Source organism: Canis lupus, chromosome 16 (assembly GCF_048164855.1).
Source record: "Canis lupus baileyi chromosome 16, mCanLup2.hap1, whole genome shotgun sequence".
Classification (NCBI taxonomy): domain Eukaryota; kingdom Metazoa; phylum Chordata; class Mammalia; order Carnivora; family Canidae; genus Canis; species Canis lupus.
In genome coordinates this window covers 42,832,377-42,851,909 of record NC_132853.1, presented here as the reverse complement: position 1 = coordinate 42,851,909, position 19,533 = coordinate 42,832,377, and the positions used below count along the sequence as shown (strand labels likewise).

Here is a 19,533-nt window from a genome sequence, read left to right as displayed (position 1 = left end):
CACAGGGTTCGTCAACATTTCCATTCCCGCAGCTCAGCAGCCTGAGCCCTTCTCTTGCCCAATGTGGCCTGTCAAGATGAGCCTTCCTGGAATGGAAGCGAGGTTGGGCGGGCCAGGTCTCCGCCCCTCCCGGTGCACAGTGGCAGAGCAACACAGGCACACTGGCCAGTTGACTCACTTCCCCCTCCACCACTCCAGCCTGACACTTGCAACCAGCAAGGGCGCTGGAAGGGTGATTGAAGTGAGACCAGTGTCTGGAGAAGGATGGGTCTGAGCTCAATACCACTGGCGAGTTGGTGATTATCTGCATTATTCCAGCTGACTCAGTTTCTGTCATGCAGACAGGTGAGGGGCTCAGCTCAGAGGGAACTGACCACTCAGGTGATTAGGCTAAGAGAAGCAGGATGTGCAGCTGCACAGTGAGCACCGGGATAGCCAGGCCATGAGCTCTAAGGATCAGTTCACTTCACCTCCCTCACCTCTTGGGCTTTTTTTTCCATTAGGAGAAAACCTCCCTTAGGGTGCCTCAGTTGGTTAAGTGTTCCACTCTTGAGGTCTCCTCAGGTCATGGTCTCAGGGTCATGGGATTGAGCCCCCCCATCTGGGTCCCTGCTCAGCAAGGATTTGGCTTGAGCCTCTCCCTCTGCACCTCCTACTCATGAGTGTACATGTGCTCTCAAGTGCTCTCTCTCTCTCTCAAATAAATAAACAGATACAATTTTAGGGGCACCTGGGTGGCTCAGTGGTTGAGTGTCTGCCTTCCACCCAAGGTGTGATCCCAGGGTCCTGGGATCAAGCCTTGCAGCAGGCTCCCTGCAGACCTATGTCTCTGCCTCTCTGTGTCTCTCATGAATGAATGGATAGAATCTTTAAAAACAAAAACAAAATCTTAAAAAACAACAACCAAACAACAACAAAAAAAGAAAACTTCCCTTGAGTGCACACTTGTAAGTGCCCTTCTAGGAGGTAAGAGAGCCAAAAGTGATGACTAACCTCCTGCCCTACCACTGGCTTCGAGGTATTGGGGGAGGAGGCTGTCAAGAACAAGGAGACACAAGCTATCCAGACCACATCTGGCCTGGCCCTCCACACAATGGGGAGGATAGGGAGAATGCAGAGAACCTGGGTATAAACCCTGAACGAACCCCTCCCAAAAAGTCCTAGCCCTCTCTCCTCCAGGCAGACCCCCAGCTCCTCACAGCAATCTGTCTTAGGTCAATCATCTTAGGTCAAGGTCTGGCCCAACCTGGTGGTTCCTGAGCCCCCTCCTATCCCTCCTCTATAAAAACCTTCAGAGCAGCCCGATTATTCCAGGACACACACCAGAATTCAGGCATCCCCAAGGGATTGGTGGTTCCCCAATATAGACGTCTGCTGGCCTCCCAGGCTTGGAGTAAGGCAGGGCCTGGGACCCCAGTCCCAAGCCTCTCTGGGACACATATGCTTTAATTCTCAGAGCAACCCTAGTGAAATCAATCCTAACCACTCCCTGTAAGCTCATGAAAATCATTTAATTTGTGAAAAAAAAAAAAAAGAAGACATCAAAGAACAAATTATGGAAATGACGAATGGAAGGCTGAACCTATTTTAGCTGTTCTCAGGGGGCACAGGGGTGCTGGACATGGTTTTCATCTGTCACCCGCCTCCCTGAGCCCCAGCAGGCCTGAGCTTGTATGAAATGGGACCATTTCCTTGGATCAGCCCAGCTGAAGGGTGCCCTCCCCTAGGTGTCTGGCTCCCCCTTGCCGCGGCTGCCCTCCCGGTTCCACATGGCATTCTCCTGCCGCAGCCGTAGGTTCTCTGTCCTGAGCCTCTCGACCTCTGCAGCCAGCTCCTCCACCTGGCAGCAGGGCTGCTGGCTGGTGTACCCCCGCAGCTGCTTCAGCCTCCTGGTCTCCTCTTCTGCCTGTGACAGCCGCCTCTCCAGATCCAGGTAGTCTCGGACCAGCTCCTGCTTGCTGCGGCCCTGCAGACTCTCGGTGTGGTAACGCTCGTAGGCCTCAGAGAAGTCCCTCTGCTGGAACTCCCCATGAGCCCGGCCCTGCCCGTCACCTTCCCCTGCCTCGCTCTCCCCGCTGGAGCCTGGGTGGGAGGCCCCGTGGGGCACTTCCAGGTTGGGCTCTTCAGGATCCCGGTCATTCATCAGAAACTGGGTGGTGTTGTAGGGTGCCACAGGCTGGCCTTTGGCAAACATCTCCTCACGGATCCGGGAGGCCCTCTGGCTCTGCCTCTCATCCCGCTGCTGCTTCTCTGCCCAGCTCAGCTCCAGATAGGGGCGCCAGTGGCGTTTGCGTTTGGAAGGCCTCCTGCGGTGCTTCTTCCGGCCCAGCACAGCTTCCACAGAGCTGCCCCCTGGGCTCTGGGTCCGGGAGCCCCTGCTGTTCCAGCCTAGGCCCCTGCCAGCCCCAGGGGAATCTTCCTCCTCAGAGTGGCTCTCTATCCGGGGGGTCAGGGGCAGGGAACTACCAGGGTCATGAGGCTCAGGGGGTGTTTGGGGGCTCCCAGGAGCACCAGGGGTCTAAAGAGAGAGGACAAGATAAGAGTGAATCACAGACAGCCTGCCCCTGGCGCTGGAACCCTTCTGCCACCACCCAGCCTGAAGCTGACTTGGGGTCACTCTCTAGCCTCTCACCCTCTGCAACTATTTGTTGGTTTATGGGCTTATCTGTCTCCTGTCTGCCCCCTCAACCCTCCCCGAGTCATGAAAACAGCAGGAATTATGCCTGTGTATTTCACTCCGTAATTTCAGTGCCCTCAATAGTAGCTGTTCTGTGCCTCACATGGTAGGCATGCAATAAATACTGTTTGAATGAAGTAGGAGAAAGAGGAGACAGGATGGGAAGTGGCTCCTGCTGCATTTGCTTGATCAGCCCTCTTCCTAGAAAGATTGTCTTTCTGACAGAGTTGGCTTCCTGGGTAAGCAACCTGTGTCATCTCTCAGGGCCCCTCACTCCCACTCTGTCTGGAAAGACCCCATGCTTTGCTTAATGCTCCGATGTTTTCATCTCGAACTTCTCGACAAGTTTTGAATAAAGAACCTTTTGCCCTGAGCCCTACGAGAATTACGTAGCCAATCTTGCTTCCAGCTTTTATTGCATAGCTGACTCTTGAGGGCTTGGTACTGATATCACCTCTTCCGATGGGCCCTCCCTGACCACCCTATGTAAAGATCCCCCCCATCTCCCCTTCCCAGTGACACCATCATGTGACTCAGTTACCGTCCCACATCCCACGTAGTGTCTACCACATTACCGTTTACTGTCTTCTTTTTATAAGAATGTGTCTTGTCTGCCTAGCTCACCACTGTGTCCCTATGCGTGGCCCAAGGAAAGTGCTCAAAACCATGTTAAATGACATAAAGCCCATAAGAGAGGGGGATGCAAAAGACCTTGGGATACGAGACCACCCCTTTCTGTTGATCTAGGGTAAAGAAGATGGAGTGTTATTTATTCCAGGCAGAAGTTGGTATCACTCTTCAACATGAGTGGCAGGAAAGAGGCCCTCGCTAGGGAGAGGAAGGGTGAACCTCCAGTCTGCAGCCAAGAGAATTCTAGAACTTATCTAAGAGGTGGAAAGGATTCTGTCAAGACAGTGTGTGTGCAGAGCATCTGTTTATCTCTGTTGTGTGAGGGTGGGAGTACTCAGTGTGGGGGATGGGAATGAATTGCTCTATGTTTGTGGTTTAGGGAATTCTAATAATAACCGCTACCATGGGCATGCTGCTCTACAATGTACACCACAGTTCAGAAACATCTGAGTATAGGCCCATATAGGCATAGTGTGTGTACTCGGGGATGTACACAGCCCTGTAAGAGCTGGAGGCACGTTGTGTGTGTTTCAAAGGCCCTGAAGTTCTCGTCTTCATTTAGGATGGGATATGTTAGAGTGCATACAGAGTACGTGTGTATGTTGTCTGTTTGTGTTGTCTGTAGGTGTGTTGTACTGTTACTTCACCTACTGGGAGACTGTCAATCGAGAACAGGCCTTGTCTCCACCAGTGTCTTGAGTCAACTGAGACAGAGCTTCTACCCCACCCCAGAAGAGGCAAGGCCCCTAGCAGCACTGAGACAAAGTGGCTTGTGTATGCACATTCACCTCCCCCAGCCCTCAGCACATGGCTCGGCTTGTAATGATCCTTCCCCTCACCCATACCATCCCTGTCCCTCAGCCCCACATGCTGCCTTCCTCCTGAATGCCTTTCCCTTTACCATCATTCCCACTATGCAGATAAGCTGTGTGATCTGGGTGAGTCATCTGCCCTCTCTGAACTTCTAATCCTGACATATCATGAACTCCAAATTAAACAACTCTAGAAAACACTGGAAGTGGCTAGGGAGGGTGGGTCAGAGGCACTGAGTCCTCTCCTCACCTATAGGAACTTGTAAACTCGAGGGGCAGCTTGTAACGTGGGGGCAGCAAGAGAGAGCATGGGCAGAGTGGGTTTGGGTTCCTGTTGCCAGATCAGAAGGTGATGTTTCCTGAGAGCCTGATACAATCTGTCTTTCCCTTTCTCCTGGATGCTACGTGAACTCCAACCCCCATCCTAAATTATGAACCAAATGTTCTCTTTCCCCTGTGTCACACTTGGTTCTCAGCCTTGACAAAATGTAAGGCTGTGTTCTGGTGTCCGAAGGCCCTAATTTTAAACCCGGGATCTTTTGTTTGCTGGCTGTATGATTCTAGAGAAGGTATGTCAACTCTGATAACCTTAGCTTATTTGAAATGGAAATAGTAACTCCTACCTTGAAGGGCTGCTAGGATTTCACAACAGCACAGATTTGGCATCCTGGCATACTGCCCACCGCACAGTAGGGACTCAGTTAGATCTGGTTTTCCAGATCTGCCAACACAGCTGAGACAAGTGGCCAGGATCCCAGTTGGCAGGCTCCATGTCGGGGCACTCAGGTGGGTGGGAAGGTGGGGCTTACCTTGGCCTCCTCCAGGGCTGCTGGTGACTCTGTATTAGTTGGTCTGGTTCGGAGTAGCCACCTTCTTCTGCTCCAAATCTTTCAGCAGATGCTTCTAACTAATGACACCTGCCTTAAATAACAGAAAGCTAAGTCTTAAAGGAGAATTTTCAGGAAGACTGGCTGCCTGGCAATTATTCACTAAGGCAGCGGCAGCCATTTTGTAGCACCAGACCTGCACACCTTCATTATCCAATGCAGGTCCTAAAGCCTCCACACCCTGGGGTTCACACCTCCAGCAAGCAAGGGGCCATCTTCCCAGTCCTATTCCTCGGGCCCCAGGGCCAGAGCTTCCATCCTATGCTGTTCTTCTGGAAGTCACTGAGGCCCAGGCTGGCAGCTGGGAAGCTAGTCCTGAGCCTTGTTCCCCCAACAACCAAAGAGGAAAAGGTCGCTGCCCAGGGAGGCAAAGATACAGCAGTGACCTGGAGGCGCTCGACCTGGAGAGGCTGGCAGCGGAGTCGGGCAGTGGCTGAACAGGAAAATATGTAGCAGGCTTTACAAGGGGGCCTTTCCTCACAGCCTCCAGAGGTCCCACTCTTGACAGCACCCCACCCCCACCCCCCACTCCCAGCCCCCTCAGGCTGGCCTCCAAAAGTCAGCACCTCCAGAAACACAGTTGTGGCTTGGGCCGAGCCTGGGGCTGAAGACTTATCATCTCCTGGGCCTGGCCTGCCTCCCCCCTCTTCCTCTCAGGACGAGAAACAGAGGAAAGGGGAAAAAGTCTTCACACTACATGCAGCTGGAAGGGAAGCCCAACTGGAATAAGGATGGATTCCTTGGAAGAGGGGAAGTGGTCCGAGAAAGATTTTGCAAAGGCGGAACTGACCTATTTGCTGTCAAGGATTATGCACACGACTATATCTGTGTGTCTTTCTGTGCGACCGACCGCCTGTCTGTGCAGTTCCCAGTGCCTCAGCCCTACCTCTTGCTGCAGTTGCAGCAGCTCTGGTCAAGCCGCTCAGGCACTAAGGTTGGGGGTGGGGGGAGGGGGACAGCCTGGCAGCGCGGCGCCTGCTGGGGATTGTAGTTCTTGTAGCTTGGGAAGCCGGCTGATGATCCTGTCACGTCTACGGAGACACCGAGAACTCCAAAACCCATCTACCCTTGCGCGAGCGGCGTCCCGCGCTCACCGATGCCTTCTATGATTGGCCAACTCGTCTGCCAATATTTTCACTTTCGTCAACGATTAGCTGTGCGGAAGCACAACAGGACCCGCCTTCCGAGATCAATTAAAGAGTTCATTGATGGCGTTAATCTTTACGGGGCAGAAAATAGATCCGGCTGAGAGGGGGCGGGGCTGCGGGTGCGGAGGGATCCTCGGCCCTAGAGGAAGGCGACGAGAAGGATCGGTGGCCGCCGCCGCCATTTTGGGCTGGGAGGAGGCAGCGGAGGGACTCGCTGCGCAGTGAGAGCACCCCATGGGGGGTGGTCCGGGCGCGGGGAGAGGCCGGGCCGAGTGGGCTGCCTGAAGTGGTGGCGCCGGGAGACGGCGGGGAGTGGGACCGGGGGCCGGGGGGGTGAAGGTTGGAGTCTCCCCGGCCGGGCCCGGTCCTCAAACCGTCCCGGCAGCCCCGCAGCCTCGCTTCTCACAGAGGGCGGGGTTTTGGGCAATTACCGCGTGTTCCCCGAGACCCCAGCTGTGGAGAGACCGGGTGAAGCGACTCCCCTCTGCCCTTTCCGCGGGGGGCGCAGATCCTGAGGCCGAGCTTTGCCAACTTGTCTCCCCACCCCCATGCGGCCTGGGTATGGCGGCGGGGCCCGGCGTGGCGGGGCCCCCGCTCCGACGGGCGAGGTGGGGGCGACGCCAGGTTCCAAAGGCTGGCGCCGAGGGGGAGGGCGGAGGTCCCAGCTCTGGCCGCGCGTCCTTCTGGCGTGGCGGCGCTGGAGGCCCCGAGGGCGGAGAGCGGGGTGCGCCCACCATCTTCCCCCAGTACACCAAGGCCATCCCGCGGTCCCGGCTTCTTCCTGCAGTGGCAACCACTAATTCCCCCTGGAGCTAGATAGACGGAGGCCCGTGGAAGCCTTCACGAGCCCAATGCCTGGAAATCTGAGCGCTCTTGCCCTCAAGATTTCTTCCCAGCCCCGATTCTCGGAAGGACCCGACCTTGCACTCCCCTGCCCAGTTTGGGAAACTCCGAAAATGTGCTGTTCCACTTCTCTCGAAAGTGTACACCAAAGAGGGGTTGGGTTTTTGCTCTTTTCAGGGTTGGGGCACACAAAATAACCGAGGGGCCACGGCTCTGGGAATAAAAGTGGAGTGTGGGCCCGTTTTTGGATGCTTCAGGAACATCTGTTTGCGTTTTGAAATCTGAGCCGTGACTTTGACCAAAACTTTTGGAGAAATGGCTGCCCTCCTAAAGAAAAAAAACGAACTAATTCCAACGTAATCTTTGTAAGACTACAGATTCCTTCCAGTTTAAGGAACTTTTCTCCTAAAAACTAAACAAAAAATGGGGAGTATTTTTGCCACTGGTGCATTGTTACTAGGGAACCTCTATTTTGAATTTCCAAGTCATTGAAAATCACTTCTGTGGATCCCAGACGCTACCAAGATAGAAATTGCAGTTTTGAGCTATTTCCTATATGTAGCTTTTGGGGGGGGGGGGGGGGGAGGTGGGAGAGTGACCTTTGAAAACAATAAACGCTCAACCTTATATTAACAGCTATAGCAGCTTTTTAAGGATTGAAGTTTGATGTGAAATTCTCTCCTTGAATCACGGATTAAACCGTCTTGTTGACTAATGCTCAAAATCTAACTTCAGAGAGATTTGCATACAGCTTAGGGATACCTTATTTTGTTGCTAAAATATCAGTTAAAATTATGGCTAGGTAGACTCTATAAAGTGATGAATCTCATTGTCACTTACACATGGTCACATCATTCCTGAGTCTTTGGCTTAATTAGCAAGAACCTTGAAAGGTTTTTGAGAACTGAAGCCACTCCTTTTATTAATCATTATTTTTTAAGTTGTAAATGACAGTTCCAAAGCTGTATCTATTCTCCCCGAACTTCCCAGATGTTCTCAGAGAAAGTCTTAAAACTGGATTGGGAAAATTTGATCACCATTGACTCGATTTCTTTTTTTTTTTTTTTTTTTTATTGACTCGATTTCTTAATCCAAAACTTGAACCACTAAATGCAGTACACTTGATTCATACTGTAGGTTGACTTTTGGCTTACATCATGTTAATTTTACACTGTTCCTCAGATCAAGAGAAGATGGGAGTTAGGAGAAGCTGACATTAACTTGGTAGGAGTTAAGTTAAATAGTCTTAGGACCTGAAAGGGGCTTTAAAGATTATCCTTGTGGTTCTTCTGACAGTTTAATGGAGGAGGATCCCAGACATTTGTGATTCATCCTCCATAGTGAAGTAATGTACTTATAAACCTTTGGATGCTACGAGGTGGAGAATACCGTGCCAGATGCAGAAATGTGTTACTCATTTATAAAGATGAAAGGTTATCATCTTTAAGGTTGAACCACAAGCTTTTTCATTCCTTGATAAAGCTGGGAATAAACCCAATTTATTAATGTTCCCTTGGTTATCTTCTGAGCAAAACCTAGGACTGGAAGTTAGGAACTCCCAAGTTCTATTTCTGTGTGTGCTACCACTGACTTGATTGGGCTTTGCCAGGGGCCAAATTCTGAAGATGAGGCCAAACTGGTCATTTTGTTGCTGAGTCTGTTGTTCATCTAATGTTCAACCAGACCTGCTTCCTCCTCAGCTGTCCCCTGGCAGATGAGTTCCTTCAGGGTTTATGACAAAGTCTACAAACCCTATATACCTCAGTTTCCTAATTTGAAAATGATATCAATGCTACTTCCCCCGTAAATAACCTTGAGGAGTAACTACTCTTCGGTAGCTATGTAAACATATATTTACTAAAACTTCCTTACTTGGGAATCTAGAACTTCTGCTTCAGAGATTATTTGGGGCATTTGGGAGGCCTGCCTTACTGAAATGTGGCCTTGGCTGCCCTCGGCAGCACAAAGGATGGCCATCCAACTAGGCTGAATGATGGTCAGTTTCTTAGGGTACCAAGCAATTGTTACTAGGAAGTCCTGGATATTTTACCCTGCTGGCCAATTCCTGGGAACTAGTGGCTCTGTGAGAGCAGGACCCATTGGTGGGTAGGATGGATTCTTTGCAGCAGTCCTCTTCAGGATGAAGATCTTTGCTTCTGAACTATTTGATTTCCATAATTAACTAGTTTTCTGTTGTATTAAGCTCTCACCATCTTTCTCTTTAAATTTTCTCTTTTTAAGTTGTTCATGTATTTGCTGGTTTGTTAAGTACACTTTTAGGAATAACTAGAGAGGAAGGTAGAACTAACTACCTCTTAGCCATTCCTTTTCATTCTCCAGTTTGGTTTCTTGCCTTTACCTAATAGTTGTATTATTATCCAGGTATGCAGAATTCTGTGTTTAAACAGGAGTCAGACTTCAAATGAATCTTCTCTGACCCTCTGGAGCTAGTACAAGTTCTACTGAGTAGCTCACAAGAGCGGTGATGCTGTCATTTTCTCAAATACTTGTTAATGGGGCACTCAAGTTCTCACATTTTCCTTCAGGAATACCCTTTTACTCCCTGCAAACCCAGGGCTTTTTAACACTTTGCACAGTCAGTGAATATGAAGAATATGAAGGATGAGAGTATGATTCCCTTCTGAATTTTTGCTCTTGAAAAAACTTAAACCAAATGTAATTGCTCTTGGTGCTGTTTAGAGATCACATTAGCTATTTCAGAAAACTTACCAACAGTTTCCAGTAGCAGCTCAACCATTTGAAAGAATTTCATTGGTGTGCAGAGGTTTATTAGTAAACTAGGATTTTTCCTGCTGTTGGCTTTGTTGATACATTATTTGTCATAATTGAACCACCTCTAAGTAAAACCCAAGAAAATTTATTCAGGAGGATTTGTGAGAGCTTAAGTATTGATTGTCTAAACTCAGCCTTTGTTTTTTTCGACAAGAAGTGGAATGAGATTGTAAGCTCTCCAGTATTCAAAGAAAACTGGCTCAAAATTCAGTCTTTGCCTCCTAGAGTATATATTCTGTCCCACTGCAAACTATGAATGTTACCCCTCGGTCAGCAGATCCTACTGTGTTCAGGGCCTGAATATGATATTTTCTTTACTTTGAAAATTATTTTTCATTTCTAGCATCAACCGTTTATACCTTATATGAAAAAGAATAGTAAAGTGGAATTTTATTCCAGTGTTCTTGTCAAGTTTGAGAAATAATTTCAAAAAACTAACCTCACAAACTCAACTGTACTTAGGTAAAGGTACTGTCTTAGCTTTAGCCAATTTTACCATCACAATGTTGTGAATATTTGTTGCCAGCTGTTCTAGGTGTAAGTAGCCAGGGAGAATCCTGTGGTGCATTACCTAATGTTTGACTAAATATAGCCAGCTCTTGATTTTCTGAAGGTAAACTTCGGTTGTGGGGTTTTTTTTTGGGGGGGGGGCGCGTTAAAAATTTCTATGGATTCCCTGTTTAATTTCTCTTTTTTTTTTTCCCTATAACTTTTGAAGTCATTAAGGTAAAGTATATTTATTTACATTTTCCCGAGCAAAGGATTTTAATTTTACTCTGGATGAAGGGAAAATTAAAATACTGATGGGCAACTGTTCTGGCTCAGTTGGTAGAGTATGTGACTCTTCATATCAGGGTTATGGGTTGAACCTCATATTGGGCATAGAGAGATTACTAAAAGAAAAAAATAATAATAGGGATGCCTGGGTGGCTCAGCAGTTGAGCATCTGTCTTTGGTTCAGGGCCTGGTTCCAGGATGGAGTCCCGAGTCCCGCATTGGGCTCCCTATGGGGAGCCTGCTTCTCCCTCTGCCTGTGTCTCTGCCTCTTCTGTCTCTCATGGATAAATAAATAAAATCTTAAAAAAAAAAAAAAAAAGATAATATTAATGGTAGCTTACTCTCGAATAACACATTTTCATGCTATCTTATTTAATCCTGATAGCAGTTTTGTAAAGTAGCCACAGTCCCATTTTGGCAATGAAGCATGAGGTTCAGAAAGTTTAAGAGTTGTGTCCAGGATTACACTGCTAGCAGTGTATGTTAAAGATAGGACTAGGACTCTGTTTTTTTTTTTTTTTGACTCCTAATAAACTAGTCTCATTTTTATGTTTTCTCTCTTTAGAGATACCTAGTCTGTTTTTCTGAATTAAACCAGATAACCTAGTCTTTTTCTGGACTTCCCTGGCTCTCCCCAAAACTAAGATCTAAAAGTCCCTGTGTCCTGAGGGCCACGTTATGTTCTAGGCTAGCCCCCCAAGTTTTCCTTACTTGAAGGAGGATTAAGCTTTCCAGCCATATGTCTCATAGTTTAGGAAGCACTTTTGCCCTGGCTGGATACTCAGGCTCCCTATGAGAAAGGGAACAAATTGAAATTGCCATTGTGTAAGAATCATCTTCTGAGCAGCTCAGTTAAAATGTTTGGCAGAAAGGACTTTTGGTGAAAGGCTAGAGATCCTCAAATGATTTGAGGATCATTTGTCATCACAGCCCCCTGTTAATATAAGTAATTCAGTCTTAGTCCTGAAAGCAGTATGCTACTCCAGTGTTTCAACGTAGAAAATAATTGATAGAAAACAAATTTCACACAAACCTCACCATTCTAAGGACATCAATGCAATAAATATAAAGTGCCTTTGGAACAAAGTTCAGAAAGCTGCAGATTTCCGGGTAAATCAGAGTCATTTGTGAGTAACTTAAAATTAGTTGTATATTTTTAAAGACTGGACTGAATTTGTCTTCTAGGAGTAAAACATACTTTTTTTCTGATGATAAATGTACTTACAGAGTCTAAGACTGATAGTGGGGAAAACAAGACCATTAAACTTAAATCCATCAGAGGTTATCACTGCTGCATCCTATAGTGCAATCAAATTGAGGCTTCTCCGTATGTAAAGCCAGAGGGCAGTGTTGCTGCCGTTCCACCAAGCAGCCGCGTTTCTGGGGCTACTGCATGACATCATAGCAGAAGGAAAATTAAAAACACGAAGAAAACTATTTCAAAATAGACATTTAATGTAATTTTTAGGCCAAAAGAAAAACTGATCATACATTGTCTTGAGTGGACCATCTGCCGGAATAGGGCCAAGCTTAGTCCAGCTTTGGAGGCCGTGAGTCAGTTCTTGACCAGCATAATTCCCCTTGATTCATTGATTTGTGAATGCTTATGCATCATTGAGGTGCATTTAACTCTTGAAGTTCCTAGCACCTCCACTATTCCATTTAGCTACAAAAGCAAGCTTTCCAGTGGGAGTTCCATGGGTTTTTTTTCTCCCTTTCCCTGCAGAGGTTCTTAACCTTCAAGGAGTTTGACAATCTCAGGAGGATTCTCTTGAACACTCTCCCCAGAAAAATGTACATACAAAAATCTACACAGAACTTCGTGGGGTTCGTGAATCTCAAGACCCCCTCTGGATTCTAAGGCCCCAAGAAACCCCTGTACTAATGATTTGAGCAATGCGTTTGCCTAGGGAAACACTAACACAGGGCAGACAGAGATGGGCTGGATTAACCATGATGACGAAGGAACAATCATAATTTTAAGGAGACAGAAGTTTATTAAATACACAAGGGAGTGGTAGGCAGAACAGCAAAGGACAGATTGTCTGCCAACAAACATAACTTGTTACTATTTTGATTTGGGGGCAGAAATTGATTCCCAGAGCCTCCCTGCATTTTCAACAACAGAACTACTCCCCGGCCTAAAGCAGCTATTAGATTGAGACCAGGGGCTGTATGGGGGCTGGATGTGCAGGGTTCCCACTCAATCCATAAGGACTTAATTTAGCTCCTCAACCAGAAGCTTTACATTTGATTTGCAGTGAGGGGGAATTTCTAATTTTGGTTTGACCCTCAAAAGGTGGACAGCTCCCATTCCTTTTTTTAGTATAGGGAGCACCTAAGTATAAAGTAATTAGGGTAAGTCCTTGGAATGCCCCAAACAACTATTTCCTCTATAAATCCAATATTCCCTACCTGTAAGCGTCTTAACAAAGAACTGCCACACAAGTTTATGCAACCATTGCTTGCACTAAAAAAGCAAGGGGTTTACCAAGAGCTGTTTTCATTTATCCAGGAACTTCTTTCAGCCTTATTGGTGAGGTGAAAGGATCAGTAAAATCTATTTGTAGGAATGAAATGAGACTGTCAGTTGTCTAACCTAACAAACTGCCAAATTAGGTTTACATTTTTGTTAATAGACTTTCCAATGGCTGTTGAGAAGCAGAATTAAATTTTAAGCTTCTAATCGTACTTTCCGCTCCATAAACACCTAACCCTGGTTTGTTTCTCCAGCTTGAAAAAGAAAACCAAGGCACTAGAAAGCAAGCACACTTAAGTGTTGAAGATAATCTTTATATTTTGCCCGAACTGTATATTTAGCACACTAAAACTCATCCAAGGGAAAAATCAGCAAATTGAAAATTGTCCCATTAAAGATTGTTTTCTTGCAAACTGACAAATTTAAGGATTTCTCTACCCCCCAAATGCAATCACTTAAATCAGCACTATTTTGAATTAGCTCTAGAAATCACACTGAAACTATGTTACATTTACAAATATTAAATTTATTATAGCTAGAATGAATTTAATGGTTCTCAGATTTGGCCACCTTATAACTCCATTTAAGGAGGGGATTTTTTTTAACAGAAAAAAATGCATTATAACTTGGTCAAGTTACTTACACATTAAAAAAAAAAAAAAAACCTTCTAAAAAAGAAAAAAGCAACCCTTCAGATTCACATAATTAAAGAACAGGAGAAAAGCACGCAAGCTACATCAAAGCTAAATTTACCAAACCAACCAAAGCCGGGGGGATTTTCTCTTCTGATTATGTGTCATAAAAAGGTCCACTGTCTTATATACACATGTGTATAATGTTACATTCCATCACTGTAAAAAGTCCCCTTTGCCCCCTCCCCCCCCAAAAGTTTCAGTCTAGTCTCCAAACTTGGACAGCGGCGCTCGCTCCTGCTGCCGATGCAGTTCGTTCTCCGTCAGCAGCTGGAGGTTCTCGGCGCGCAGCCGGTCCAGCTCCAGCTCCAGCTCCCGCACGCGCGCGTCGTCGCCGCCCAGCCGCTTGCTTTCCAGCCGCAGCCGGTTATTCTCGTCCTCCATGCGTGAGAGGCACTTCTCCAGCTCCAGGTACTCTTTGATGAGCTCCTGCTTGCTCATGTTCTGCAGACTCTCCGCGTGGTACCGCTCATAGGTCTCCGAGAAGTCCCGCTGCAGAAACTCGCTGCCGTCTCCTCCCATCCCGTCGCTGCCCCCATCCTCCTCGCCCGCTTCTTCCATGAAGTCCTCATCGCTAGTGTCGTCGGATTTGGCAGCTGCCCGCTTGGGGTAGAGACCTGTTTTGAGATCCGGCTCTTCCTGGTCGTGATCATCCATGAGGAACTGCGTGGTGTTATAGGGTGCTACTGGCTGGCCCTTGGCGAACATCTCAGCTCGAATCCTTGAAGCTCGCAGGCTCTGTTTTTCGTCGAACTTTTTCTTCTCCTCCCAGGTTAGCTTGTAGTACGGTTTCCAATGCCGCTTCTTCTTGGAGGGGCGTCTCCTATGTTTTTTCTTGCCCAGCTGTCTCTGCTGCTGTCCCCACGCCTCCTCGCCCCCCGCAGCAGGAGCCCCCAACTTGTTGGCCTCGGAATCAAGACATGGCTGTGCGAGAGGCTCGGCCTCGGGCTTCGGTTCCCCCCCAGCTGCCGGCGGGGAGGCTCCGCCAGCAGACAAGTCGTCCCCATTCTGGCCCTTCTTGCCTGCTTCCGGACAGCTAGGTTCTGGACGGACCGGGGTCTGCAGGGGTGGTGGCTGCGGCCCCAAGCTCCCTTCCCCCTCCTGCCCCGGACGGCCACCCGACTGGGGGGACGCTCTCGATTGCCACCTACTGTCCTCCTCGGGCACGCGCTCCTCCGCGCCAGGGGGGCGATCGGGGTTCCGCTCATCGTGAACAGCAACAGCACCTGTACAGTTGCTAGTTTGAGGCTGGTGCTGGTATTCTGACAAGAGTGGCTCGGCCATGGCTAATAGAATCCTCTTCTCGAAGTTTGAAAAATTTTGGCTGTAAGTCCTTAAGGAAAAAAGAGGTTTTTCTTTTTCTTTTAAAAAATGTCCAGCAGAGTCCGCTTCGGTCTGTAATTCCTGAAGTGACGCCTTTAGCCAGTCCTTCTGTAAACAAACTCCAATTGCAACTTGGGAGAGCTCAAGTCAGTAAAGGGTTAAGTGCCCACAGCGCGGCCAGCTAGCGGGTCCAGGGGGTGCAGCAGCAGTAACAGTACGTAATGTGCTAAAGGGGTGGACCTCAAGCCTCCCCGCAGAGCGCCCCCACGATCGAGGAGTTGGTGGGCAAGGAGATGAGGTTAAGTCCAACGGGTTAAACCCAGCCCCGAAGGGGTTAAAACTACCCGATGACGCTGCCTCCGAGGGGCCGAATCCACAAAGGGTTAAATCCCCTGCCGCAGAGCCCACAAGGGGTTAAAGTCCCAGAGTCACCTCCTCCCACTTCCACGGGTGTCGCTCCAACCCGAGCTCCCAGTTCCCTAGGCCCGGCCGGAGCCTCAGCCGAGGACAGACAAACTCATCTCCCCTTTGGCTCGATGCTCGGCTCAGCTCAGATCTCCACCGCCTCCTCCTCTTTTCCTCCCTCCCTCCTCCCCCTTCCGACAGCAACTCTTCCGCCTCCTCCCCCGACTTCCCCTCCCAACCTGCCTCTCCACCTGCCAACTTCCAACTGCTGCCTCCCAGCCCTCTGCACCCCTTTTATATAGAAGCCTAGCCGCCCCGCCCATGCGCATGCGTAGCGGAGTCCTCATCTTAGGAAGCTGGGAGTCGTAGTTCCCATCCTTCAGGCCCGCCGTGCTCGCGCGCCGTGCGACGTAGCCAATCCCAGAACGCGTAGGGGGCGACTTCCAGGCCGCCTCCTTCTATCGCATATCCCTCGCTAGAGAAACGTGAGGGTCCATTGGTCAGGAGTCACACGTCTTGCCGAAGAAGGGGAGCCAATCGCAGAGAAGAGAGGGCGGGCCTTGGACCATACCATTCTGCTTCAGGAATACGAGAAGATTCCGTGGCCTCTGAGGGCCTGCACAGAATATTTTTATGAAAAGGTGCGTTTTAAAGTGTATTATCGTATTCTATCCTCCGCGGAAGGGTTTCTAAGGTCATAAACGTTTGTTAGCTAAAGGAAGAAATGGTTCATCCCTAAAAAGTAGTCCCTACAGTGTAAAAGAGGATTAAATCCTATAAAGAGAGATGTTGGCTTATGGCTAATAGCTCTCGATTCTTAAGATTATAGGAATGGCTGCGAGGTGTGTGTGGTTAATGCCTGGGACTGACATTTGCGGAAGGATATTGCGAACACATTCTGTAAAAAACGAAAAGCGTATGAAGAAGTAAACAAATGCAGAATAAAAAGTGCCGCCTTAAAGGGACAGTGTGACCGCTTTAGTGCAGCAAGCCAGGCCTAGGCCTCGGAGGATGAGAAGGCAGGTTCGAGTCCCGGGTGACTTCCACCCTCGGACTGGCCTTGGGACCGCTGCGGCGGAGTGGCGGAGCCCCAGTCCAGGCCTAGTCTTTCAAGGGCCGCCGCCCCAGGACCAGTGCAAAACGGTGGGCCGTGACCGAGCCTCTCGCCGGGGCGGGGATCCGGGAAGCGCGGGGTGTGCACCTGGGGCTCCCAGGAGACCCGGGGTGGCGGGCAGGCCTCCCCCTGGGGCCCGCAGCTTCTGTCGAAGAAAATGGCCTCCTGGGGCCGACTTGATCTCTTCACTTCCGAGCTGACTGGGAACATTTTCCTGAGCACAGACAAGGCAGTCCGGGCCAGCTGATGGACCTCTTGGGGGAAAGGTTCAGAATTAATCCTGAGTTTACATAATCAGCCACGGATAGCCGAAAGAGAAGGGGTCCCATCCGCAGAGGCTCTTCTCCCCAGTGGGTGCTGGGCAGCACTGAGAGGGAACGGAGCCAGAGGCTTCCGCGAGGAAGAGGTCTTGCCCAGAAATGGAGGCAGGGAGATGCTGGCCCAGGATTATGGGGTAGACTTAGGGGGTGGTGGTGTGTGACACAGTCTCCTTGAGAAAATTCTCCAGATTCCAAGCTCCAGCCCAGAGGACAGGGCCCCCGAGTAGCCCAAACTGCTCTAATCATTTAGGCCTAAAAAATCTCAGCCTAATAACAGCCTCTCCCTCTTGCCACACACACTCGTGACCTATTCTTATTATTTCTTCCTTAATAGCAACATCTTACTTTCCAACGTATAACATTCTTTTACACACAATCATTTGACCCCACTGCAGCCCAGTGAGGCAGGGTAGGAATGATTGTCTCCATTTTAGAGATAAGAAATCTCTGAGAGTCGGAGAAATGAAGTGACTTGTCCAAGGTCACATGACAACTAAGTGGCAATTCTTGGTTGAAGATCTTCCTGACCTTCGTGTCATTTTTCTTTCACAAACAAAATTCTCTTTTTTACTCAAGAACTTTGGATTTAGTTCATTTCCAACAGCTTCAGTCTAATTAAAGCCCTCATTTCTTCATTTAGCAAATATTTGTTAGGCAGGAACAATGATGAATAAAATGTCATCCACATGGACAGTGTGGAGAGAGGCCATTAAACCATGGTGAGCCAAAATGGCAAATGAAGAAAATCCGGATAGATAGGAGATTGTGAGCTGCTCAGTAGTTGGGAATTATGGACAGGATTTGTGGAGGACATATCTTCCTGGGTTTCTTGGAAGGATGGAGTGTTTTCAGGCCCTGCGTCATGAAGGGCATTTTATAAAGAGCAAGCATCGTTTCCAAAGGACTTGTCTGGGAACTCAGGAGTGGTTCCATGGGGAGGCAGCAATGGGCATGCCACAAGGGAGAGGCAAGCAAGAGTGCCTCTGAGGCACATCCAGATGTTTTGAAACCGACCACCCCAGACCCTGGGCTTCCAAGAACTCTAAAAGCCTGCCCTCCTTTGTGCTCCTTCATCAGCCATGCAAGAGGCCTCCCTGTGAGCAAGAAATGCCCCTCACACTGAGCGTTCACATCTGAGGAAAAGAGGTTTGCAGAAAACTTGGAGTCTGAGATCGCTTCACTGTTACCACATTTTCAGCCTCCAGAAGACTCCTGGGTACCTTCATTCAGGGGGATCGAAAAGTACAGCTGAGCCCAGCCACCCTCAATTTACTGGACCAGGCTCCTTTGTCCTATGTGAGGAGGGGTGGGCAGAGTGATAGGTCGTGGAATTCTAGAATTCTGTCAAGCAACAGGCCAGGCACCTTGGTATTAGCTGAGTTTTAACCCAATGCCGGGCATTTCACATGTCCTCGTCATTTAAAACCCAGGACTGCCTTATAAAGGGATCTTCATCCTTATTTTACAAACAAGGCAAACCAGGGTCGGAGCAGTTGAGACTCTTGCCCAAGTGCCACAGCTAGCTGTATGCCCGTGCCCGCATCCCCAGCGCCACTTCGGTCCCTCTCCTGCTGCTGCCCATCCTTAACACGAGGGTTTATTCAGTCTCTCTTCCTGGGCCCCTGGGCTTGACCGTAGAGCACCAGCGCCGGCGCGTCTGCCCTGGGGGACGCCCTCCACACCTTGAGAGGACTGACGGCCTGGACGGCCTGATTGAGGCTTCTAGTGGGTCCAGTGATAGCCCACTTTGGGCAGTGGTCAAGGCCGGGGGCTGACAGAAGGAACTCGGGAGTTTAGGGGTCTCCAAGAAGGGGCCTTTCAGAACTGCCTCTTCCTCACCGCGGGCAGGAAGGTCCTGGGGCCCAGGGGTGGCAACTGCAGGGGCTCGAGGCTGCTGCGGCCCTCCGCGGCCGCCCCCCCCAGGGGCCTCTCGGGCGCTAACACTAGGAGGCGCTCAAAGTGCCGCTGCTAGAGCCGGGGAGCCTGGGGGGGAGGCGCGACAGGGCTGCCGCAGACCGGAGCGAGGCCGGGGCCGCCGGGCGGTGGGAAAAAGAAGTTCGGAGCCCGAGCAGCCGGCGGCCCCCGCAGCGCCGTGCCCAGGCGGGCGCTCTGCCCACCCCGACGGGGGCTCCCGGCCCCGGCCCCGCCCCCGCTCCTTAGGGCGGGGCGGGGACTAGGCTCCGGCTGAGTCTTGGCCTTCCAGAAAGTTCCCTGGGAAGGCCCGAGCTCGGAGGTCACGGGCGGGGGGCACCAGGAGCGAGCAGCTGCGGAGAGGGAGGCGGGCGGTGGGCACTTCCGGGGCCGGGGGCCGGGGGCCGGGGCCCCATCCCTGCGGCCCGCGCAAGGGGCAGCGAGCAGCCGCCCTTCTCTCCGGGCGGGGACCGGGTCCCGCCGCCTCCCTCCCTTCCCGTCCCCCCCCCGCGACGGGGCGGTGGGCGGGGCCGCACCTTGGCCCCACCCCGGCCGCCCCGCCCGCAGGCGCGCCCTCCACCCCCGCCCCCTCGGGCCCGGGGCCCCTGTGCTCCCGGCTCGGGCCGCGGGAGGAGGGAAGACGCCGGCCTCTCGGGACCGTCCTCGGGGCGCTGGGGGAGGGGCAGGGAAGACACTTGTGCCTTGCGCGCCAGACCCGGCTT

General features: G+C 50.2%; 2 protein-coding genes across 2 annotated transcripts; both read right to left on the bottom strand.

Moving 5' to 3' along the window:
• Positions 1-1,492: 1,492 nt before the first annotated feature.
• Positions 1,493-6,915, bottom strand: HEXIM2 (HEXIM P-TEFb complex subunit 2). The gene is given in 7 exon segments (XM_072782142.1): positions 1,493-2,518; positions 4,929-4,970; positions 4,972-5,022; positions 5,201-5,321; positions 5,893-6,037; positions 6,232-6,342; positions 6,699-6,915. Coding segments are annotated over 7 exon segments (1,482 nt in total). The 3' UTR covers positions 1,493-1,723.
• A 5,626-nt stretch (positions 6,916-12,541) lies between these two features.
• HEXIM1 (HEXIM P-TEFb complex subunit 1) lies at positions 12,542-15,741 on the bottom strand. The gene has a single exon (XM_072780955.1). It carries the CDS (start codon positions 15,020-15,022, stop codon positions 13,943-13,945), a length of 1,080 nt encoding a protein of 359 aa, XP_072637056.1. The 5' UTR covers positions 15,023-15,741; the 3' UTR covers positions 12,542-13,942.
• Positions 15,742-19,533: the final 3,792 nt, after the last annotated feature.